This window comes from Schistocerca cancellata, chromosome 4 (assembly GCF_023864275.1).
Source record: "Schistocerca cancellata isolate TAMUIC-IGC-003103 chromosome 4, iqSchCanc2.1, whole genome shotgun sequence".
NCBI lineage: Eukaryota > Metazoa > Arthropoda > Insecta > Orthoptera > Acrididae > Schistocerca > Schistocerca cancellata.
Window position 1 is genome coordinate 671,303,911 of NC_064629.1, and position 26,288 is coordinate 671,330,198.

Consider the following 26,288-nt stretch of genomic DNA (forward strand, 5'->3'; position numbering starts at 1 on the left):
TTCATAGGTAGAACAAAAATTCAAGTTAAATGGAATTTTAGTAATAAATTATGTTGACTATGTGCTCTTTTAGATCAGAGGCGCAGGAAAGCAAACAACTCACGTAGGATGCTTGTGTGATGAAAATATAGATTAATGAAATCTATAATTATGTCCACCTGGAAGTTTCTAACACTAATTTAGCCCTGTTGTTTATGAACCAGAACTGTGAAACTCAATGTAGTGACAACGGATGGGTTATCACGAGAGAGGTCAATTGAGAAATGCATATTAATGCAGCACTATATTTATTTAACAGTAAAAATATATTTCAGTACTACATTCAAATAACAGTATTAAAAATATATTTCACAGACATAATTCAACTAGTGTCAACAGTGTCATTTGTTTTTCAGAAGTCATCAAATAAATGCAGTTTTATAGCAATCAACTTTCAACAAACACTGAAGATGACAAGCACTTATTTTAAATCATATAAAACTTTTTCCGAATTGATCTCTAAATCTAATATCACATGGTAACAATTAAGACCTCTTCAGAGCAACAATGCAATACGTAATGTTCAAACCTTTGCAAATAGTACAGCAACTCGTGATGGCAGGTAAGCCTAGAAGAAAGATGCTCAAAGTGAGAATACTACCACAGACAGAACATAAAAGGAGAATAAAAATTTAGGAATTAAGGTGTACAAACCTTAATAGAATATTTTCGGCCAGCAAATCCTTCATTTGATGTGAAATGTGAGACTGAAGTATCAATGCGATTATGACCACCAAATTCTGAAGAATCAGTATTCAGAACTACTTTATATTCTCCAGGTACATTCACACCAATAGTGTAATCTGTGTAGCTCTTTGATATGTGAAAATTGAATGCAAAAAGAACTTCTGCTCTTTCAAATGCAATGACTTTATCATCTTCATGTTTCCAGCTGACATAACCCTGTAACCAAATACATTGCACCTATATTTTAATAATGAATTTTTTTATCCCAGCTCAATAGGATAATTTCATATGCACGAGTCAAGAATACAAACTGCAGACATTTGTGTTCTTCATTCTTCAATTATACATTTATTTAGCTGCTTTGTGGCAGTCTGTCCACCATTATGTTTATTAATTTCTTTCACATGCCAGTTTATAAGCTGTACGGCTCTAAAAAATCTAATATTAAAGCGATGAATGATTTCTTATGGTTCTGTTTGGACTACAAAATTCTGTAAACAATAAACAGGAGACTGCAACCATTAGAGAGGGGCAGGACACAAAGTGAAAAAGACCAAAAGCTAAGTAACCTGCCAAAGGCATCACCAGTGCCAGATGAGGTAAAAATGACTCAAAATATTGTGGAATATATTAGCTGTTACTCCAGAGGGAAACTACACAAATACAGGATGATTATAATTAAAGTTAAGCTTTCAAAACGTTGTAGAAATAACATGTTGGTCCGATGACTGCTGTGGGTTTGAAGAAAAGATTTGGAAATTCGAAAAGATGGGTTCTCTTGATGTGCAACCTGATAGGAGGAGGAAATGAATTGATTTGACATCAGTGGAAGCAGTGACCACAGGAATGCAAGAGGAGACGAGTGGTGGTGTGCAAACATGTAGTGCACAGAGAATTGCCCGAACATTTGACATACCCATGAGCACGGTGTGTAAAATCCTACGATACATCCTTCTTTGCTATCCATTCAAAATTACCCATTTGCACGAGTTGCTTCCTGTTGACCTGCCATCATGAGAGACCTTTGCCTTAGAATTTCCTGCTTGCATCAAAGTGGACAGACAAAATTCACTTCCATCCGACAGGATATATTATTACACAGAATTGTCGAATATGGGCAATGGAAAATCCACACACAAATCAACCAGTACCACTTCATCCTGAAAAGGTCACTGTGTGGTGTGTGTTTTCAGCATCATTTATCATAGGGCCACATTTTTTTGAAGAGACAGGTTCTCCAGGTCCTGTTACCTGTACTGTCACTGCTATGCGCTATGAGTGTCTTTTGCGCAACCATTTCACTCCAGCTCTCCAACGGCGTGGATGGGATAATTATTATGCAAGATGGCACACTTCTGCACACTGCAAATCCAGTTAAGCAGCTGCTGAAGCACCATTTCGGAAATGCTAGAATTACCAGCTGCCATTTCCCGACAGCCTGGCTGTCCCAATCACCTGATCTTAATCCGTATGACTTCTGGCTATGGGGCTACCTGAAAGATGTTGGGTTCAGTGTTCAGATTGCAAAACTTAGCTGCATTGAAGGCACGCGTTCCACAACACATTCTGAACGTGACCCTGGAAACACTCCGATCAGTTGTGGAACATGCTGCGTCTCGATTTCAGCTTGTTGCAGAAAACGGTGGACAGCATATTGAACATGTTTTGCGCCAGTCACAAGGAAATTAATAATCCAATTTGATTTTGATTTATGTTTTTTATGTGGTTTTTGATCTCAGGACAATTAAAAACGGATTTTTCCCATCCGATGTCATATGACCTTGCCATGGTGGCTGGGCTTACATAACTAACAGTATCACACCTGTACACCCATGCAAACTAGTAGTACAGTTTGTTTAATGTCAAACGTACATCTTAGGCATTGCTGTATGATTCTTTTGTCATTTGTAGTTGACCACTATTAAATTATGATGGTTACAGCACCATCTATTGCTTCATTTTGTAACTATTTATTTTTCTTCTGCCATATGTTTTCCTCCTCCTCCGATAATATTCTGTAGCAATTTGACAGATTAGTACAATTAAGTAGGGACACACAGAAAGAATGAACCTCCAGCAAATATTAACAAAAAGCAGGTGCACAAATCTTCCTCAACCCAATTGTGCAGCTTATGGAGGGAAGTAAGTTAGACACTGAACTGGTAATAATCTGGAGGAAGACCAAATGGTTTAAGCCAAAACAACTATGAAATAATAGGCCAAATGGAGTAGTCATATACAATTAATTATCATACTAATTAAAAGAACAAATTCGGACACATTTAGTATCAGATTAGCAGAAGCAAAAAACTGAACAATGTATGTACAGATACATAGAAGATAATATGCATCAAAACCAAAGAAGGTGTATAAACATTTAGATGGCAGCATGAAATAAGCTAAACCAGAGGGGACCAGCACAATCATTGCTCAAAGCCAATTATGTTTCACAAATTCAAAAGGCTATAAAGTAACCCTTCTGTCTCCATAAGTCAATGATAGAGATCTTTAACACCAACAGGAAGATTATTTGCAAGAGTAATTAACATATGCAGCTGGAGGTTTCACAAGACAACTAGAAACACTTTATTTTTAGCAGGTATAACATGACATAGTAATATTGCATGAGAGATTAGTTTTCATAGGCTTCTTTTTCAAGGTGAATGTGCACACTTAGTATTATTAGAGATTTTCCATTTAATGAAAGAAACGATTTCTTATTTATGTATTGTTAAACGAACTGCACAACAACAGAGATGAAAACAGGACAAATGGATCAGATGAAAGGTCTCCTGTAATGACAGAGTAGACCTCTTACAAGTTTTCACCAACTGGGGCTGAATCTGTCTTGATAATAACCTGTCCAAAACTAAGAATTTTGTGGTGGCACTTTATTTCAGTTTATGCATGTTAACAAAACATACACAACACAAACCCCTTCAAATCCCTGTACAAAGAACATTATTCTGCAGATTAGGTGCATATACCAGTGCATAACAAGAAGCAACACAAAAAAAAGAAACACTGATAAATAATTTTTGTGCCATGAATTTTTCACATTGTCCTCAAATAATTGTAGTATGAAATAATGCCTTACCTAGTGCAACAGCTACACATAAGTATTTGGTTTGAGGTATGATGCCAGTTATCTGGGAGGAATTATTAAGTAGGGTGGTAACGAAAGACCTACTGTCACTATGTCTGTTCAACATACATAGCAAAGAGCACGTTTGACACTTACACAATGAACTAACGCTACACCAAGAACAAACAGAACTTAACTCAGCATGTGGTGGTGTGGGGTAGAGGGGGCACAGAGGTGGGGGTGGTGGCATGGAGGAGAGGGGGCACAGAGGTGGTGGTGGTGGTGGTGGTGGTGGTGGTGGTGGTGTGGGGGCGAGGGGACAGGAAGGTGGTGGTGGTGTGGGGGAGAGGGGACAGGGAGGTGGTGGTGGTGGTGTGAGGGAGTGGGGGAGAGGGGAAAAAGAGGTGGTGGGGGGAAAGGGGACACAGAGGCAGTGGGGGGAAAGGGGACACAGAGGCGGTGGTGGGGGGGAGAGCGGTGGTGGTGGGGGGGGAAAGAAGTGGTGGGGGGGAGAGAGGTGGTGGTGGTGGTGGTGGTGGAGAGAGGTGGTGGTGGGGGAGAGAGGTGGTGGGGGGGAGAGAGGTGGTGGGGGGAGAGAGGTGGTGGTGGGAGGGAGAGAGGTGGTGGTGGGGGGGAGAGAGGTGGTGGTGGGGGGGGGGGAGAGAGGTGGTGGTGGGGGGGGAGAGAGGTGGTGGTGGGGGGGGGAGAGAGGTGGTGGTGGGGGGGAGAGAGGTGGTGGTGGGGGGGAGAGAGGTGGTGGTTGGGGGGAGAGAGGTGGTGGTTGGGGGGAGAGAGGTGGTGGTGGGGGGGAGAGAGGTGGTAGTGGGGGGGAGAGAGGTGGTAGTGGGGGGGAGAGAGGTGGTAGTGGGGGGGAGAGAGATGGTGGTGGGGGGGAGAGAGGTCGTGGTGGGGGGGAGAGAGGTCGTGGTGGGGGGAGAGAGGTCGTGGTGGGGGGGAGAGAGGTCGTGGTGGGGGGGAGAGAGGTCGTGGTGGGGGGGAGAGAGGTCGTGGTGGGGGGGAGAGAGGTCGTGGTGGGGGGGAGAGAGGTCGTGGTGGGGGGGAGAGAGGTCGTGGTGGGGGGGAGAGAGGTCGTGGTGGGGGGGAGAGAGGTCGTGGTGGGGGGGAGAGAGGTCGTGGTGGGGGGAGAGAGGTCGTGGTGGGGGGGAGAGAGGTCGTGGTGGGGGGGAGAGAGGTCGTGGTGGGGGGAGAGAGGTCGTGGTGGGGGGAGAGAGGTCGTGGTGGGGGGGAGAGAGGTCGTGGTGGGGGGGAGAGAGGTCGTGGTGGGGGGGAGAGAGGTCGTGGTGGGGGAGAGAGGTCGTGGTGGGGGAGAGAGGTGGTGGTGGGGGGGAGAGGTGGTGGTGGTGGTGGGGGGAGAGAGGTGGTGGTGGTGGTGGGGGGAGAGAGGTGGTGGTGGTGGGGGGAGAGAGAGGTGGTGGTGGTGGGGGGAGAGAGAGGTGGTGGTGGTGGTGGTGGGGGGAGAGAGAGGTGGTGGTGGTGGTGGGGGGGGGAGAGAGGTGGTGGTGGTGGTGGTGGGGGGAGAGAGGTGGTGGTGGTGATGGTGGGGGGGAGAGAGGTGGTGGTGGTGGTGGTGGGGGGGAGAGAGGTGGTGGTGGTGGTGGTGGGGGGAGAGAGGTGGTGGTGGTGGTGGTGGTGGTGGGGGAGAGAGGTGGTGGTGGTGGTGGTGGGGAGAGAGGTGGTGGTGGGGAGAGAGGTGGTGGTGGTGGTAGTGGTGGGGAGAGAGGTGGTGGTGGTGGTGGTGGTGGGGAGAGAGATGGTGGTGGTGGTGGTGGTGGGGAGAGGGGACAGAGAGGTGGTGGTGGTTGTGGTGGTGGGGAGAGAGAGGTGGTGGTGGTTGTGGTGGTGGGGAGAGAGGTGGTGGTGGTTGTGGTGGTGGGGGAATAGGGGACAGAGAGGTGGTGGGGATGGGGTAGAGTGAAGGGGGAGGGGGTAGAGTGAAGGGGGAGGGGGTAGAGTGAGGGGGGAGGGGGTAGAGAGAAGGGGGGAGGGAGTAGAGTGAAGGGGGGAGGGAGTAGAGTGAAGGGGGAGGTGGTAGAGTGAAGGGGGAGGTGGTAGAGTGAAGGGGGGAGGTGGTAGAGTGAAGGGGGGAGGTGGTAGAGTGAAGGGGGGAGGGGGTAGAGTGAAGGGGGAGGTGGTAGAGTGAAGGGGGGAGGGGGTACTGAGAAGTGGGGAGGGGGTACAGAGAAGTGGGGAGGGGGTAGAGAGAAGGGGGGAGGGGGTAGAGAGAAGGGGGGAGGGGGTAGAGAGAAGGGGGGAGGGGGTAGAGAGAAGGGGGGAGGGGGAAGAGAGAAGGGGGGAGGGGGTAGAGAGAAGGGGGGAGGGGGTAGAGAGAAGGGGGGAGGGGGTAGAGAGAAGGGGGAGGGGGTAGAGAGAAGGGGGGAGGGGGTAGAGAGAAGGGGGGAGGGGGTAGAGAGAAGGGGGGAGGGGGTAGAGTGAAGGGGGGAGGGGGTAGAGTGAAGGGGGGAGGGGGTAGAGGGAAGGGGGGAGGGGGTAGAGGGAAGGGGGGAGGGGGTAGAGGGAAGGGGGGAGGGGGTAGAGAGAAGGGGGGAGGGGGTAGAGAGAAGGGGGGAGGGGGTAGACAGAAGGGGGGAGGGGGTAGAGAGAAGGGGGGAGGGGGTAGAGAGAAGGGGGGAGGGGGTAGAGAGAAGGGGGGAGGGGGTAGAGAGAAGGGGGAGGGGGTAGAGAGAAGGGGGGAGGGGGTAGAGAGAAGGGGGGAGGGGGTAGAGAGAAGGGGGGAGGGGGTAGAGAGAAGGGGGGAGGGGGTAGAGAGAAGGGGGGAGGGGGTAGAGAGAAGGGGGGAGGGGGTAGAGAGAACGGGGAGGGGGTAGAGAGAACGGGGAGGGGGTAGAGAGAACGGGGAGGGGGTAGAGAGAACGGGGAGGGGGTAGAGAGAACGGGGAGGGGGTAGAGAGAACGGGGAGGGGGTAGAGAGAACGGGGAGGGGGTAGAGAGAACGGGGAGGGGGTAGAGAGAACGGGGAGGGGGTAGAGAGAACGGGGAGGGGGCAGAGAGAATGGGGAGGGGGTAGAGAGAAGGGGGAGGGGGTAGAGAGAAGGGGGAGGGGGTAGAGAGAAGGGGGAGGGGGTAGAGAGAAGGGGGAGGGGGTAGAGAGAAGGGGGAGGGGGTAGAGAGAAGGGGGTAGAAAGATGGGGGTCTGTCCCTGACACCCACAGTTATGGCTCCTTCAGCCACTGGCTCACATCTGATTGCTGATATGTGGATTTCCAGGGAAAGGGTTCCTGAAAGGGAGCCCAGTCACCACAAGACACCAGAGAATGATGATGCTTCTTACGCAAGCACCTCGCATCCCATGCCCAAGTTTATTTAAGCAACTACCAGAGGTCAATGTCAAGGGAGTAATAAACCAGGTACCTTCTGATGACCTCATCACAATAGTTGCAAAAATTTATATACTTGAGTCTGGATACTTTTTTCTGAGCCTAAAAACAGGAGAGGCGATCTGTGATCGCATATCCTGGATTTTGTATCCGTGGATTAGGGTTGTGCACTTTGAGGAGTGTGGCCATCCTTGCAACTGACACAGACAAGTGTCAGCACAAACTGCCAATTTTCATGAAGTGAAAGTATAACATAATAGGATGGATTAAAAATATACTCTTCAAGTAGTGGCAGTAGAATACATACACACAGGTTTTTAAATTTGCAAGCTATCAGAACCACTGACTCCTCCTCCTGACAAAGGTTGAAGGGGAAGAAAGAAGGGTGAAGAAAAGGACTTGGGAGGTGTAGGAAATGGGGAGAGTTTGGAAAAATCACCCAGAACCCCAGATCAGGGGAGACTTACCAGATGGAATGAAAAGGAGACTGATTGTTGGGACTGCAAAGGACGAGATTTGAAAATCTGAAAGCTTAAAGATGGAAGATAGGGTAATACACAAGAAAAAGATTACACCAAAACAGTGTGCACTTGTTAATAAGAGCAGAAAGCTAAGTGAATTGTATGTGACAGAGGCGAGGGAAGACAGACAGGTCAGAAAATGAAAGATATAGGAAACTAAATGGGAGTGAAGAAAGGAATAGTTCTGTGAAGAGATGCCAAGACTGAAGAAATTAACATAAGTTAAAGCCTGATGGATGGAGACAACAAGGGCATGTTGTAACACTTGTTCCCACTTGCAGAGTTCTGAGAAGCTAGCGGCTGGGGGGAAGAATCCAAATGGTACATGTGGTGGAACAGGCACCGAGGTCACAACTGTCATGTTGTAGAGCATGCTCTGCAACAGGATATTGTGTGTTACCAGTAGACACCCTCTGCTTTTTCCCATTCATCCTAACTGAAAACTTTATGGTAGTCATGCTGATGTAAAAGGCTGAACAGCGTTTTCACAGGGTCTCACAATAATACTGTGGAGATCAGGTGGGTGACGAAAAGATTTTCTAGGTGTGGTGGGAAAAATATCAAAGTGGATCTCATTTCAGGGCATGACTTAACCAAGTCATGGTTTTGCAAAGTAGCTGATTGATGAATTCAAGACTAGGATAATGGTGAGTGCCAAAAGGTATATTCCTAAGTTGTTTTTTTGGAGGGATCCGCAGTAGCAGGATTGAATGTGATGGCCCAGGAAATCTACTTTTGAACTAGGCTGGTGGTGTAATTACATCCAGAACACCGAGGTGAGAATGGTGGTGTATTGCTGTAAAGAGTATGCATCTGAACAAATACATTTGCCTTGAATGATAAGGCTGTATGGGAGGATAGGTTTGACATGGAAAGGATGGTAACTGTCAAAATGTAAGTACTGTTGTTTGTTAGTAGGTTTAATGTGAACAGAAGTGTGTAGTTGGCATTTGGTGAGGATGAGCCCAACATTAAGGAAAGGGGCATGGATTATTTGCCCACCCCACTCCCATCGCACACCTTGCTTGTCACCATTGATGGCACCTCCCTCTATACCAAACATCCTCCATGCACACAACCATGTGAAATGTAAAAAGGCAAAATGTATTTAGAGATTCCAGGAATTTTAATAGGTCAGCCTCACCATAAGTCCATATGATAAAGATGTCACAATATATCTAAACCAAACTAGGGGCTGAAGGCTTAATGATTCCAGGAAAACCTCCTTCAAGTGACCCATCAAAAGATTAGCAAAGGAAGGAGCCATCCTGGTTCCCATGGCTGTGCCCTCGATCTGTTTGTATGTTTGCCTCTCAAAGGTGAAGTAGTTGTTGGTACATATAAAGTTGATTACATTTAGCAGGAAGGATGACATAGGTTTGGAAATGTTCAGCAGCAGACAGGTCATGGTCATGGTCATGGTCATGGTGGATGTTGGCATACAGGGGGGTGGTATCAATGGTGACAAGCAAGGTGTGTGATGGGAGTGGGGTGAGCAAAGATTTACGACGATCTAGAAAATGATTGCCATCTTTAATACAGGAGGATAATTGGGTTTGTGTATCTTAGGAAGACGGTGGTGGTGTGTGATTTGCGTGGGGTAAGAAGTTCTACGGATTGAGGCGTTAGTCATTGTGAAGGGCCTGAGGTTGTAAGTAGGGACTGCATGTCAGTTTGAATCACAGGGATGGGACGTTGATGGCAGATGCTGTATGTAGAGATGTCAAGATAGCTGATGTAGACTCTTGCTTACATACTCCTGTCAGTGAAGTACCATAGTGGTAGACCCCTTGTGCACTGGGAAGATAATCATGGAGTCATCAGTTTTAGCGAATGAAGGAGCCTGGAATGCTGCAGGGGTCAGGTCAGGGTCATGTTGTACGGACCTGAAGATGGGCTGTGAAGCAATACTGTATGTGAGGAATTCTTGGAATGCTTGTAAGTGATGATTTTGAGGTTGTGGTGGTGAGTCAAGATAAGATCGTGGTCCGAACTGTTCAAGGCAGGGCTTAATGTCAGGGTTGCTGATGGAAAGTTTTTGGGATTGGCTTGCAAAGTGGTATTTCCCTTTTAGTTTTCTATATCTTTCATTTTCTGACTTGTTTATTCTCCACCCCCACCCCCTGCCCCTCCTCAACCACCACCATTGCATATAATGCACTTAGCTTCCTGCTCTTATTTACTTGTGCATAATGTTTGATAGTGATCTCTGTCTTGCATAGTACCCTATCTTCCACCTTTAAGGTCTAAGGTTTTGAAATCTAATGCAGTGCAGTCCCTAACAATCAGTCTTTCCTTCTCATTCTGTTTGTTAAGTTTTCCCTGATCCAGGGTCCTGGGTGACTTTTTCAAATTCTCCCCTTTCCCTACACCTCACCAGTCCTTTCCTTCCCTCTTTCCTTCCCCCCTCAACCTGTCTGCCAGGAGGAGACACTGGCTCCAAAAGCTTGCAAATTTAAATACCTTTGTATATGTGTTCTCCTGACGCAACTTGGTGAGCTGTTTCTTTATCTATCCAAGTATATTAGACAACATATGGATATATCTGAAAAGATTATTTCTGGAGGTGCAACAATCAAAAGCACCACGAATAGATTAGGACTATCAGACAATCCTGTGTGGACAGTAGCAGATTACTGTCCACCTCATGAAGTGCGAACTATGCCTGAGTACTTGCACAGTTGGTAAGGACTGCCCGAAATACGTTAAATGTGGTCAGTTTTTGGTATAAAATTTCCTTGCTATATATTATGATATTTTTGTTTGCACATAGTTTGTAGTTTGTTGTTACATATTGTTCAATGTTTTAATGCTTCTGATACAATTATGGAAAAAAAGAAAAACAGCCAGTTGTCATATTTATCTCACTTTTGTGCCCACTTTATAGACACAAAGTAGCACAAATACTGAGTTTATCATCAGGAAACTGTTCAAGACTTCCAACCTTTTCAATTTAAAATAACTGTGCTTAAACATGACAAAAATTTTTAATATTGTTAAACAACTTGCTAGTTTAAATAATCCTCAAGAACTAAATTAGAGAATACAAGCTTGGAAATATACATAGTTTACTTGGCGACTGAATGGAAATTTAACATTGGGTTTCTGTCTGGTATTGTCTTCAGGATTGTTCAAAATATTTTGAAGTAAGCTGTCAGGACGGCAACCTACAATACAATGTTTGAAATGTTATTATTCTGAGAATGTTGTCGGCTTCTACTTAACCCTACCATATTTTCCCAGTGAAAGTACCGGGACCCCAGAAAAGCTGTGATGGACTAACCAGCAGTTTCTTAAATACTGTAACATGCGTGGGCCTCAGCATGTAAAACCCAACTCTACTTAGATTTCTCGTAGAAATTACGGGGAAGTAACAAGTCAACCCTCCATTACTGTAATTAATGTAAAAGCTCTGTGGTCTTAGAATATCTGATCTTTGATTTAATGACACCTGTTTAACAAAACCTGTTGATATCTAATAATGTGTGAAATAACTTCACAACAGTTTAAAAAATTATTTATTTATTTACTTAGTTACTCTTTTTGGCGAAAAAAGAAGAAGAAACCAACTTTTGCTAGTCCCATTTATTGTGCTGCAGCCTGCACGATATCACGGTTCCCACTCTGTCATTGAACAGTACGTGGCTTTGCAAATTTCATATTCAACTTCTTAACGAAGCTTTTTTTCTTCGAGGAAAGGTTACTTTAATTTTATATCGGCACAAAAGGTGCATTTGCGTGTAGACACAACAGCAGTGTTCACACAAATGACGACACACCACATCAACTTTGTAGTCTGTCTTCTCCGCCCACAGAAACCGCTACAATGTTATAAGAATAAGTGGGATAAGAGTTAATCCAGCACACCTCACTGCAAGAAATTGCAAACATTCCGGTGATGTGGGAAACATAAGCTGAAACAGGGACTGTCCCGTTTTCTTTACGAGATGAATTCCAGCCAGTAGGTGTGCTTCCACTGTTCACTGACAACAGAGAAACGGGCAACAATGAAATTAAATTATTCTGCATTGTTGTTCTTTCACAGCACAGTTATGTCGAGTAATCCAAGTTGCTCCATGTTGAAAGGAAAAATCTTTGTGCTTATGTGCCGTGTTTAAAGTAAAAAGTTTTGTGCTCATATGCGATGTAGTACAACTAGGACTTTCTTTCTTTCCTTTTACAATTTTTTTCTTTTGTTTTGACTGTTGGTTGAGAATTTTGTAAGTGCCTTAACATGAATAACAGTGAAAAAAGCAAACAAGCAAAATTAAGTGGGGCAGCATTTCGGAAATTATCGAAGGAAAGGTGAGAACGAGAAGCCAATGTCCTAAATACGCTTGGCACAGTAGACAAATTTTTCACAAAAAATGTTGTCGGTTCAACTTCGAATTCAAGTGGTACGGATGATATTACTGGCACTGCAGCTGTTGGAAGAGAAGTTAATACAGACGAAACAAAAGTTAAAAATGAAGAAAAGCAAACTGTTCCCGATTTCGAGTTTCGTGAAAAACTAAATGTCGAGTCAGACATTACAAAAAGAAATAACCTCATTAGTAATGATCCTGCAGAATGGTGTGTCAATGAATCAACAATCGACATTCTCTAACAACGTGGCATTAATCAAAATTTTAACAGTGATTTTTCTAATTCAAGAAGGTCAATAGGTGATAAAACCAGATATTTGAACAAAAACGTATCTTACCGTAAACTTTTAAATGGTGAATAAACTTTGCGAGATTTTCTAGTATACTCCTGCAACACCGGTGCTGTTTTTTGTGCACCATGTAAATTGTTTGGAGGTAAGGCTGTGATTGCTACTAATGGTATTGCAGATTGGAAAAGTATTTCTAATATTTTATCTCATCATAAGAATTCACATGAACATAAAAATTCTAAGTTATCACTCTTAACAAGAAAAAAAAGTCACTACAAACAATAAATAACTATTTCAAGTCCTGTTGGGACAGAAAAAATTTACTGGAGCAGTGTGTTGAAAAGGATGTTTGCAGTAGTGAAGAAGCTAACAAGTCATGGACTTTCCCTATGTGGACACGTTGAAAGATTCCATTCATTACGTAATGGTCAGCTTATGATGTCTCTTGAACTTATAGCTGAGTTTGATCCTTCTCTCGCAGAGCACATTGAACGATATGGAAAGCCAAGGCAGGGACATACATCTTTCTTCAACAATCTGTGATGAAATAATAGAGCTTCTTTCTGAACGAATAAGAAGAATTATCATAAGTGAAATAAAACAGGCCAAATATTTCTCTATAATAGTAGATTATACTGTGGACATTTCACAAATTGATCAATTATCTTTCTATTGAGAACGAGAATGGTGAACCTGTTGAACGTTTCCTTCTGTTTTTACCAAACCTGGGACACAAGTCCGAAAACTTGGCTGAGGCCATAATAAAAGTCCTGTCAATAAATTCCATTGATATTACTGACTGTAGAGGCCAGTCATATGACAACGCAAGCAATATGTCAGGAACCTACACTGGTTTGCAGGCACGCATTACAGAACGAAACCCGAAAGCGCATTATGTGCCTTGTGCAACACATTCGCTGAATTTAGTCGGCACTAGGGCTGTTGTTGGAAAGCATGTTCATTTTTCAATGTGGTGCAAAACCTTTATAATTTTTTCTCTGCTTCTACACAGCGCTGGGATAAACTACTTTCTTTCATGAAACCAGGAAGCAAAACAGTAAAAAGTTTATCAAAAACACATTGGTCAGCAAGAGAGGAAGCGTGTGTATGTCTATATGAAAAGTGGGAGGGCATTATCAATGCCCTCACACATACTACCAATAACATGTTTGAAAAACCACTTGTGCGAAATGAGGCTTCAGCTTTATTGAATCAACTCAGCTGACTAGAAACAGTATTCATGACGACAGTTTGGAAGAACATACTCCAGAGATTTAATAGTGTGAATCTGAAATTGCAAAGTGTAAATATTGATACTAAAATAGTGCATGAAGTATATGAGTCACTTGTAGGATTTATTGCATCTATTCGTGGCATGTTCGACTATAATGAAAATAAATCCATGGAGATTGTGACTGATATAGACTATGAATCCACCTATAAAAGATCATGAAAACGCAAACTTCATAATGATGATGATGTGGACTCTGAAGAAGTTTTTCTGACTGGAAGGGAAAAATTTAAAGTCGAAACATTTCTACCAGTACTCGACAACTTGTACCCCAAATTAGTGAGAAGGAAGGAAAGCTATAGAACACTGTTGGACTCCTTCACAGTTTTCAGTAACCTTAAGAACAGTTCATCCAGGGATACTGCTGAACATGCAGCAAAACTCCAAGCGACATATGGCACAGATTTAGAGCCTTCCTTCCCTAGTGAATGTGTACGGTTCGTGGAACTTTTGGAATCTTCTGGGATTAGTGATATACCAGTTGAAGTGAGTAAATTTTTACAAAAAGAGGTTACAGTCTGTATTTCCAAATATTGACATCGCTCTTAGAATATTTCCATGTATGGCACTTACAAATTTTTCAGCAGAATGCTCGTTTTTGGCTCTTAAAAAGACTGAAATCGTACCTACATCCTATGTTGTCCGAGGAGAGATTGAACACCTTGTCCATTCTGCACATCGAAGCCAACCTCCTAATTGATAACCTTCTGAACTGTGAAGGTATGATCAAAGAGTATTCTGCCGTCAAAGCCAGGCACAAACTTTGCTGACTGGTGAGTCTGTTTATTTATTCATATTAGTTTTAAAAATTTAAGATTATAATGCGATTTTCATTATAACTTGGAGCACATTCATTGGATTTACAAACTATGTATTACCTGTTTATTTTACAACTGTTGATGGCGGAACGTGGAACTAAACCTCGTTTACATGCAGACGTAACCGAAGGCGGCCAATAATACTAAACAATACCCGAATGACCAGGGCCACTTGGCGCTGTACAGTCAAGTCATACTGATACTGTAGTATATTACAACATGTGTATTCTTGGCGTCTGCTGAAATGTATAGTTATCAGGGAAATATATGTTATTGGAGAGTACGCTCAGATGAAAAAGTGTTAATAAATAACGTAATTCAGTTCTGTTGATAAGTACGTGAAAGTTTTGCTAATACTGTTAGAAAGAGCTATGGTAAGAGCAGTAGCTGCAGTACAACATAGTTCAGCCCTTACACGGATTAAAGGTATTGTGTACACTTATTATGCAGCACCTAGTTACACAGACCCTAATGCTTTACATGTTAACTATTAGATTATACAACAAATTTGATTTTTCCACACTAATCTGGAAAACTATGTAATAACAAATCCAGTTCAGTGTTTGTTCATCTGTATTTAGTTATTAGTTTGTGCACTGAAATCTCTATTTCATTTTCATTTCTTTCGGTTTCCTATAGATTCATGTATTAATACTGAACATTCAAGTTATTAGATCATAAAACAACAGTTTAATTTTAATTTTGAACACATCTCTGTAAAAGTACGTATTAATTTCTAATGTATGAAAAGTTCACTTCAATTTTTGATTGTAACACAACTTTCTTATTTTCATTTTCAACAGTTTCATGTAAAAGAGCATATTAAAAGTGAATGTATAACAAAAATCTGCTGTCTGCTATGTGCTCTGCTGAATTTTTAGGCCATAAAAGAAAAGTTATTTTCCTTGGGTTCGTTTCTGTTGTCTTTCAACAGGAGAATGTGTTGACACAATGCAGTTTTAAGTTTGTTTTATCCGCGGCCGTACACCAAGTACAGTTGAGGAACCATATTACATTTTGATTGAGCGTGACTAGACCTAGTTGGTGTGTTTTTTTTGCACGAGGGGAAGGACACACACACACACACACACACACACACACACACACACACACACACACGCGCGCGCGCGCCCATATAATATGGTGTGCCTAGGGGTGCAAAATTTTTAAATCCACCACTGCTCAAGCATTAGATCAGTTGGTACATTGTGATTTCCTGATCACCATGGTGTTATATAAAACTTCATGCAATGCATGTACACAAGATTGTTTTCCCATGATGAATGACAATTATTCAGTACCATTATTTGCAGAGTCTACTTCAGACACGTGAGGTACAATGCAAAACTATTAAGGTCATCGTAAAAAAAGAAACTGAATGAGGGCAGTGGTGTAGTCATTAAGACATTGAACTCATTTGGGGAAAGTGGCATTCACATCTCCATATGGTAATTCATTTCTGGTTTAATGTGGTTTGGCTAAATCACTGAAGTGACTATTGGGATAGTTCCTCTGAGAAGGGCAAGTCTAGCTGCCTACACTCTTCTTGCCAAATCTGAGCCTGTGTTCCATCTCTAACAATCTCTTCATCAACAGGACCCAAACCAAAATATTTTTCCCCTATGCAAGTGCCCACCTTCACACAAGAAGTATTTGGGGGAAATCTCATTATCCAATAGCACTCTAACCTGGACCATCAGTGGGAAAATGCAATGAAATAATTCAGCATGCTGCTCCAACACAATTACAGAACTTTTAAAAATAATAAACACCACTACAGGGGCAATAACTACCTTCAATCAAAATATGCTTTGGAACACAATCCTCAGTATGTGCATCACAGCTTAGCTTATACTGCTAGTATCTTCTTACATCAGTGTCCGAACTCTTTAATGATTTGTTTGTCACTTATCACCCTCCAACTATGAGTTACACCAATTTCTTACCTCTACCGATTAAATTTTTATATCTTATCATTAAACGCTAATTTCAAAACATGTCAAGTAACTTATTTCTCATGACAAGTTTTGATTAACTCACGTTCATCAGGCCAAAATGTGATGAGAAAGCAGCACAGGCAGCATCTTTACATTTTGCACAGCTGACTGCTTAACACAAAGTACTACTTCACCAATGCTGCCACCTCATAACATTTTAGTCTGAAGAGGGCTTAATTAAAACCAATTACCAGAAATAAATAAATAAAAAAAACCTTTGACTGTTTGAAGATCAGTTTTTCATGATTAGTAACCAAAAGATCCATATACGCTGTGGTCTAAAATTATTGCTATCATTAAATAATCTACTTGTAACATGATTTTAAATATTGAAAAGGAAACAGAAAGTGATACTGTATGAAAAAAAATGAATGAGTTATCTATAATTATATACAGACAGCAGTCACATGTTGACATGCACATAATATTAGGTTTTCAAAACTGTAACAATATGAAACACTTTATGAGAAAATATTTGTGTACACTATGTTATAAGGCTGCATACAGAGTGTGCTTAGCAAATAAGAGCCTGAGACAAACACGTAAATAAACTCACATAATCTTTGTGAAGCCACCCAAACCTTTCTTCAGCTGCATTCATTGCTACATCAAAATTGTTCAGGAATTTGTACTTAAGAAGCTCATCATCAACGAGGTGCCACTGCCGGCGTGCATAATGGTAAGAGTCATTATTCCCAGCACGAGGGAAGTCCAACCATTCAGGGTGTCCGAACTCGTTACCTTGGAAGTGTAAACAAATAAATTAACACAAACAAACCATTAATGATTATTTAAGGGCTTCAATAAGAATAGCACTATAGCAGTTAAAATGGTAACAACAAACCAATAAAATTCAAATAAGCTTCTCCACCAAGTCCATGTGTTATTAGCCTGATCATTTTGTGCAAGGCTAGTCCTCTGTCAATGACAGGTGTGGGCTCCGAAAGTACTGACATGTGTGTATACATTTCTTTGTCCATTAGCCAAAATGCAAGTGTTTTATCACCTACAAGGGCCTGAAAAGGAGAAACAATTTTATGCAGAGTTACACATTGGTGTATAAACATATGTTAATATGTAAGATAAGCGACAGAATATTCTGAACAAAATATTGGTATCTTCAGGTACTGTTGAAAGCATCGGTGCATAGCACAGTCATTAGTTAACCATAAATATCAGGAGGTAGTAAAAAGTTTATTAGTAGTGAAGTACACATTAATTTAGAAATACTCGATTATCAGATCAATACAGGGTGTTACTGAGCACGAATACAAACTGTTTCTGAATTTTCCAGAACATTCTAGAATTTACAATGGCAAGTTACATTATTTAATAGTGATGGGCTATGAAAAATGGACTTTGACACCACACACTTAGGAACAGCCCCCTGTGCCAAGACCATTTTCTCTTATTTTCAGGTTTCCTACCTTAATAGAATAGTAATAGCACCTTGTTTTCTTTTCAACTTAATCCATGGATGAGTCAGCAACCCACTGCACTCTGCTCTCATCATTAGTTTTTATCTGATGCTACCAGCCCATCACCAGCTGTCTTCTCCTTGATTCTGTTCACTGTATCATCAATACAGTGAGTCCACTCTAAGAACCAGTCAACCTCTACTTAATAGCCACCTTATTCACTACTGTATGCAAACATTGCAGAAGCATGAAAAAAATCAGAGACGGGTAAAATTCATGTACCCAAAATCAGCACTCTATGGACTCCAGTTTACAGTGATGGAGCCCTCATACACCGAGGTGACAAGTTATGGAAAGGCGATATACACATGTACAGACAGCAGCAGTATCGTGTACACAAAGTGTAAAAGGGCAGTGTGTTACCAGAGCTGTCATTTGTACTCAAATGAGTCCATGTGAAAAGGTTTCTGACATGATTATGGCCAGATGATGGGAATTAACAGACTTTGAATGCGGAATGATATTTGGAGCTAGCCACACGGGATATTATATGTTGGAAATTGTTAGGCAATTCTATATCCTGAGATCTGCAATGTTAAGAGTGTGATGAGAACACCAAATTTCATACATTACCTCTCATAAAGGAAAACACAGTGGCTGAAGGCCTTCACTTAAAGACCAAGAGCAGTGATGTTTGTGGAGAGTTGTCAGTGCTAACAGACACTCAATAACCACAGAACTCAATGTGGAACATATGATTAACATATCCATTAGGAAAGTGCAGCAGAACTTGGTGTTAATGGGCTATGGTAGCAGATGACTAATGCAAGTGTCTTGCTAACAGCATGACATCGCCTGTAACTTCTCTCCTGGGCTCGTGACCGTATTGGTTGGACCCTAGATGACTGAAAAAACTGTGGCCTGGTCCCAATTGCAGTTGGTAAGAGCTGACAGCAGGGTTCGAGTTTGGCGCAGACCCCAAAAAGCTATGGACTCAAGTTGTCAACAAGGCACTATGCAAGCTGGTGCTGGCACCATAATGGTGTGGGCTCTGTTTACATGAAATGTACTGGGTCCTCTCGTTCAACTTAACTGATTATTGACTGGAAATGATTATGTTTGGCTAATTGGAGACCATTTGTTCCAAAACAATTATGGAATTTTTATGGACAATACACCATATCACTGGGCCAGAATTATTTGTGATTTGTTTGAAGAACATTCTGGACAATTTGAACAAATGATTAGGCCACCCAGATTCCCGGACATGAATCTCATTGAACATTTATGTGACATAATTGAAAAGTCAGTTTGTGCACAAAAACATGCAGTGGCAACACTTTCACAATTATGGATGGTTACAGACGCAGCATGGCTCAATATTTCTGCAGGGGGACTTCCAACGACTTGCTGAGTCCATACCATGTCAAGTTGCTGCACTACGCTGAGCAAAATGAGATCTGACATGATATTAGGAGGTATGCCATGACTTTTGTCATCTCAGTGTATGTTGTAGCACTGAATCAAACAGGACCTTAACATCATCCTGTGGAATTAGTTTTTAAGATCTATCAGGATCTCAAGATCAGCTGTATTGATAACTAGAGCAGCACTGGAAGTCAAGTTGCTAACCACAGAAAACAAACATTATTTTCAATAAGTGGCACCTGAGATAAATGAACTGGACATGACACAGCATTCACAAAGAATGTCCTCTCAAACTTTCCTTATAGCCAATGTACAACACTATTAAGATGAATACATGAGGCTATATTATTCTAATGAGGCAGTGGACACCATTAGGACTATTTGCACTTCCTAGCAGCCACGACTGCTCATGACGATAATATTCCAATCATTACAGGTTTTTTGTTTTTCAAGTATGAAGCTGGATAACATACTTCAATAGGCCGAATGTTCTTCAGTGCTATTCCATGCACATTTGTCCAAATTCAAGTGAGACACATTATATGCATCAAGCCTTTTCTTTTGGCATTAGGGAAGATGCAAGCAAACTACATCACAACAGGTACTGGGGAACTGTTGAGTGGAGGGGTGAAGAAGGAAGGGAGAGAGGGAGGGAGGGAGACTCCTTTAGCAAGCAGTGCTCCAAAACTGTAGAGAACTGCCCCTCTTGTAGGTGAGTGTCTATCTTTCTGTGTTGACATTTTTTTAATCTCTTGCTGAGCATATGGCTTATTAGATTCCCTCTGCTGAAGTCTTACATGCAACATTATACTGGCACTGGAGGCCACATGCACTACAGTTTCACAATACATAAAATCAGAATTACGAAGTTCATCCACTTGCCCTGTCCAAAATGGTATGCTTGGTTTCAATTGGGCAAAATGATCAGATCTGCAAGAAATAGACAACAGCCACTCCACAACTCTGCTTGAAATAATATTCAAGCTACTTCTATGAAAGACCAGCTTTTTAAAGGGAAGCAAATCATCACAGTAGAATGTAAGCAGGTCTATGCATTACTAATTATTTTCAGTGATTGTCTTCCCAAATTGTCAACAACAGTAGGCAAGGAAACTATGGAGATTACCTGGATAGTGCTATTTCGCAGTTTCAGCTCTTGGTAGGAATTCCACAGTGGGGTACTTGACCAACAAGTGTGTGGAAATTATGCTCTACTTGTTTGCTACAACAGTAGCAATGTACTGTCGAAGTAGTGAAATCTGAATGGGCTGAAAAGGCACTATCTTCTAGAAATCTGTATGTGGCTTCCAGAATCCTATTATTACACATCCTTCTCTCTCTCTACTTACTGTGATGTCATACAGCACTGAAAACTAATGAACTGTTCTGACCAGTAAAAGTCCCAAGTCAGGTGTTTATACATACACATCATTTACAAAATTGATATCAAGTATGTCATCTTAATCAGGAAAAAAATAAATAAAAAAATAAATAAAAATAAAATGTATTCATATGCAAAGCAATATTACCTCATGAGGTCTAGGTTAACATGATGTGTTGTCAATTTTGATAAGCAATCTACAGTGCTTCACATCTTCAATTATTTTAAGAAAGTCTTTATGAGTTCTGATTAACTAACTTTTGGTGCTTCAGAGAAATGTACACAAGTTCTGATTCTTTAGTTTTTTTAATGACTAGGACCTCATTGGATAATAGCCTTTCTCATTTATCTTTTTACTACTTCTAATGTATTCTATGTATGTATAAATTATGCCAACTTGGGATACTTCTCATGTTATTTAATAATAAAACTGACAGCAGCGTTGTAGTTGATATCAGAATGTTGATACCTGTATTAAACTGGATTACTTTAAAGGCAATCACAAACTAATTACTTGTCTCTACTCTTGTGCACTGTTGTAGTGATGTGTTTCACCAGTTAGTGCTCACCTTGTAAACAACCTACACATCAGTCAAATAGCAAAGCAGTGAAAGTAAAAATAAGAATGGCCTGTACTGAAGAAATTTATAACTATCAATTATGATTCTTCAGTCTTATGCACACATCAATATCATACATATTTTTATCCATAGTTCCACTGTCAGTACTAGGGTCACTCACTCTGGAGTGACTAGGTAAGGTTTGTCTATTTATGAATGGTATTCCCCATGGAGGCCCAAGAAATTTTATCAGTAGTGATGATGATGATTATTGTGATTGCTGTTGTATGGGACCGAACTGAGAGCTCGTCTGATAGCTCAGTTGGTAGAGTGTTAGGCCTTTCATCAACAGTGACAAGAGACAGATCTTTATGACTTCACAATGAATTTCACTACTTGTGCATTCACACATTATTTTTTCAAAGTAATAGAATCACTCATTTCAAAATTGTGTTACTTAACTCTGACAGTTTGTATGTTCCTTAAACCAACTGATATATTCCTTGACCCAAATAATTACTTTTGACACTTTTTGTTAATCATCATCAAAACCTCAACTACAGCAGCTAACCCAAATGTGACATGGCCCTGGCCATGTTGAAGAAACTAAGAGAGAAGGTAGTATACAAGTGATAAGGAAGTAAACTGATAGTCAAAAACTAGTTATACGTGTATCAATGAGTAAAGGTAACCCCAATTATGGAGTGATGAGGTAAGAAAATTAAGAGGGGACATATTAATTGTGTATGAGGAATAAGAATGTGGAGAAGAAATGTGTGTACATATGAACAGTTTTAACAAAAATATAGCATAGGTTTACAGCAGAGAAACAAATGAACAGAGTTCAGAGCAACTATTTTTCATTTCTACTTTGTAGTCCAATGGTAAATGATAACAGGTCGGTGAAATAGATTCTTTGCACAAAATGATGAAGGCATTGAATTAGTTGTCACAGGAGGAGGTATACACTTTATCATGTTTTAAAGTGCTTAAACAGCATTCTGAACAGAAAATCAGAAGTAGAAAAGTTGGAGTGTAAACCTGCAAAATCATCAATAAGCAAAACACAAAGTAGGTTTTGGCAACAAGCATTTGAGGTATTAATTTGTTATGTCAGACCTATTTTTCTACATGAGATTTATGCTCAGTGAATAACCAATTCACAGCAAATAGACCTATTACATTCACAATCATGAATGCAAAATAAATAATTGAGTGTTCACTGAGCATAAATCTCATGTAGAAAAATAGGTCTGACATAACAAATTAATACCTCAAAAGTTTGTTTCCAATACCTACTTTGTGTGTGTGTGTGTGTGTGTGTGTGTGTGTGTGTGTGTGGGGGGGGGGGGGGGGGGGGGGAGCAGGTAGAGTTGTGCGAGATTAATAGCTTAGTAAATAGTCATCTGCTTCTTTTATCTCTTTGAACCTACAAAACCTGAAATCACTCGACTCATTAGAATGTAAATCACAATGCTATTTTAATCAAAGTATAACAGCTGAATTTTAACTCCTCAGTAATTGCTTAAAATTAATTTTATGATACAACATATGGCATAGATTCAAAATAATTTGGGAGCAAAAATAATGCTGAAATATTTTATGCCCAAAATAAAGTAGGACTAAAACAAGTATGTTGACCTTTTGAAAAGAAACACACAGAGAAGGAACCTTACGTTTTGATAGCTTCACTAAAAAAACCTCATTTAACAAGTAAGTTGAGTGAATGAAACTTCCTGGCAGATTAAAACTGTGTGCCCGACCGAGACTCGAACTCGGGACCTTTGCCTTTCGCGGGGCTAGTGCTCTACCATCTGAGCTACCGAAGCACGATTCACGCCCGGTCCTCACAGCTTTACTTCTGCCAGTATCTCATCTCCTACCTTCCAAACTTTACAGAAGCTCTCCTGCGAACCTTGCAGAACTAGCACTCCTGAAAGAAAGGATATTGCGGAGACATGGCTTAGCCACAGCCTGGGGGATGTTTCCAGAATGAGAGTGAAAATCTCATTCAAGTTGAGTGAATGTTTAGCAAGATTATACAAAACCATTACTTATTCTTCAGAAACAAGAAACAACAGTAATATTTTGAATACAGGATAAAGAACACAAGAAAACTTACATTACCTGGTCATGAGATTCGGCATATGCTACAGCTTTTTCCATCCATCTTCTGTTGGTTAGGGTGTAGACAATTTTACCCATATCCCAGTCCTCATCCTTTATTTCCTTCAAAAGTTTTATCCACATATCGGGTATTGCCATTGCCAAACGGTAGTCAAATCCTAGACCACCTTCACTCACTGGCCGGCAACTTGCAGGCATGCCAGAAACATCCTGAACAATGACAAGAGTGTTTTAATTAAAGATAATGTATGCAAAAATTATGATGCAGACTGTGGGACATTTTTGGCTTCATTAAAAACTCATCACATACTTTGTGATTAATGTTGCAGAAATCACAAATAACATATTGACAACACTAAAGAGTAGGTTCTTTTTAAATGACAACACAATTGTTCATATACTAATTGATCACAAAGGAACTGTATCAATAGTTGTTCCAGCGTAACATCAGGTGCCAGCATGTCGGCCAAGAACGTTAAAGCAGAGAGGGCTGCGAGATGACGTCGGCCAATAGTATCCTGACGGATCCCTCTCTAGGATGACACTGAGACAGCAGCGGCATCTAGGCAAAGAGAATATAAGTGCCACACCCTTGACCGTGGCCCGAGTTTAAGTCTAGCCATCTACGAGGTCTACAGCAGTGACTTGTATTGGAATTGTATATACTGAAGGACACTGATTATTTGCAGTCGCCCATTGCTTGCAAAATCACCGTTGTAAAGTCTCAAAAGTTAAGTATTGTCATTTCTCTTACTGCAATAAAAAGTCATTAATACGAATTGCTTGACTTGTTGTCTAGCGATCCGAGAAGCAGGTTCCGAACCCTATATTAGACGAGTGAGCAGAGCATAACAGTTGTTGTATACTGAGACTTGAGAAACTAAACAACTTTGCATGTCCCAGATAATGAGGAGACTCATTACATAAATGATAGAAGACAAAGAGTCAAATGTTTCAACAAGTGATTATCACCAAGCTATTTAGGCAACTGTGGCTTTTCCAATCGGAATGATGAAATTCTCAAAAGCAACAGCTTTTGAAAAGAACAATACAGTGATATGCTCATTTATGCTCCCACTGAAATATTTTGCAAAAATTCCTGTGACATACCAAATGTGAGTTGATGTCTGCAGGTACAACAGAGTTTCAGCTTTGTTATATGATGATTAGTTTACACTGCAAGGATGATGACATTGGTAACTTCAAACTTTGCTTGAAGGTCAATACTTTGCTATCACTGCAAAAAATAATCCCCCCAAATAATGACAGGTATGGTATAACTACACTCTTCTTTTCAAGGACTGCTGAATGTTTTTACAAAGTGTTAGTTCCTGCAGACTAAAACAGTTCACCGGACTAGGGGTCAAACCCAGAACACTGACTTTCACTGGCAAAGCTTTTAAAACTGAGCTATCAAGGCATACAACACAATCTGGCATTACTTCACTCCTGCTGGTGCTTCTCTCCTATTTGCAAAAGGCAAAGTTCCAGTCCAAGTCTCGGTCTGGCACATAATTTTAATCTGCCAGGGAGTTCCAAAATACTGCACATTGTTCACTTACACAGGAAAAAATTATTTTGATGTTGCTGGACATAAAAGTTATGAGCAATAACCATACAGCACACTGGCTACACACACAGTACACTGTTTTCAATTTTAAAACTAAAATCAAACAAAAATAGATTTTTCCCCACCTGCAAGGTGGCAGGACACTGACATGCATGTACACCACAAAAATTAAGTTTTAGAATCAGGAGACTCTCCACATAGTGAGAGAAAAAGTTGGAGAAAACAAGATACTCAAGATTAGGCAGATACTTACCCAGCATCTTATACAAAAGGAGATGAGCATGAGAGTGAAAGCAGAAGTCAGATGCCATCCAAAGACTTGATTTGAAAACCAGATAGTTACAAGTGGCAGAGAGAACAGTTGATAAATTGGGGTAAAGAAAGAAAAACTAGAAGCAGATCCATAAACAAAAAAACAGGGTAACGGGTAAGCAGATAATATTTATATATGGAAAGAACAGGGAAGTATGCATACTGTAGAAGCAGATAGAGGTAAGTATAAATTGAGGCTGGGTCAGAAACAGAAACCAAGCTCATGTTACAAAGATAGTCCTCCAAAGGTGGAGTTCAGAGGTACTGCATATTGGAGGCACATACCAAATTATGATGAAGCAAGCACCACAAAAAGTGATTTTGTATGATGCTCAGAGAGAGAGAGAGAGAGAGAGAGAGAGAGAGAGAGAGAGAGAGAAAGAGAGAGAGAAAGTATTTTAATCGCTCTCACAGACAGTTCAGCAGTTGTCAATTTAACACTGAAAGCTCAACAGTGGTTTGACACCTGGTGATACCCTAAGGAGCATTACAATGGGTTGGAGATGAAACAAAAAGAAGACACCGAAAGACTAGCAATAGTATACACAGATAACACATTACAGCCAAAAGACCTTCCATGCAGAATAAAATGTTTCTGGCACAAATAGTCTTTCAACTTAGATTTGAAAACCTGCAGTTTATCACTCAGGTTTCTGTGCCCTGGAGAAATCCTATTAAAATTGGAATATAGAAAATAGTGCACACTCTTCTGTACAGTGGTTAAAGAACTGTTATCCATATGCAAAAATCATCTTTCTTAAGTGTCCACCAAGTGAACAACACAGTTCCTTTCCACAAATTCCATATTATTAACAATTAGATCAGCAAGGGAGTCTACAAACACAGGGAGGCTAGAACTTTGACATAAATTTACAATCTCCATGCAATTAAAGTATCTCACAGGATCATTCTGACTGCCATTTATAGGTGGTGATGGTGGTTGTGGTCTTCATTCTGAAGACTAATTAATTGCAGCTCTCCATGCTAGTCTATTCTGTGGAAGTCTCTTCATCTCTGCCAAACTACAGCCATTTGGCTCTTCCT

At 41.3% G+C, this 26,288-nt stretch overlaps 1 protein-coding gene across 1 annotated transcript in view; it reads right to left on the reverse strand.

Annotated features, from left to right (window-relative positions):
- Positions 1–270: 270 nt before the first annotated feature.
- The window catches only part of LOC126183452 (1,4-alpha-glucan-branching enzyme), a 79,060-nt gene continuing 53,042 nt past the window's right edge, over positions 271–26,288 (reverse strand). The window contains exons 10-14 of the mRNA XM_049925447.1: positions 23,363–23,572; positions 17,293–17,464; positions 17,005–17,189; positions 694–942; positions 271–607 (exon numbers count right to left, since the gene is read on the reverse strand). Coding sequence (XP_049781404.1) covers positions 563–607; positions 694–942; positions 17,005–17,189; positions 17,293–17,464; positions 23,363–23,572 — 861 coding nt within the window. The 3' untranslated portion in view covers positions 271–562. The remainder of the gene's footprint in view (positions 608–693; positions 943–17,004; positions 17,190–17,292; positions 17,465–23,362; positions 23,573–26,288) is intronic.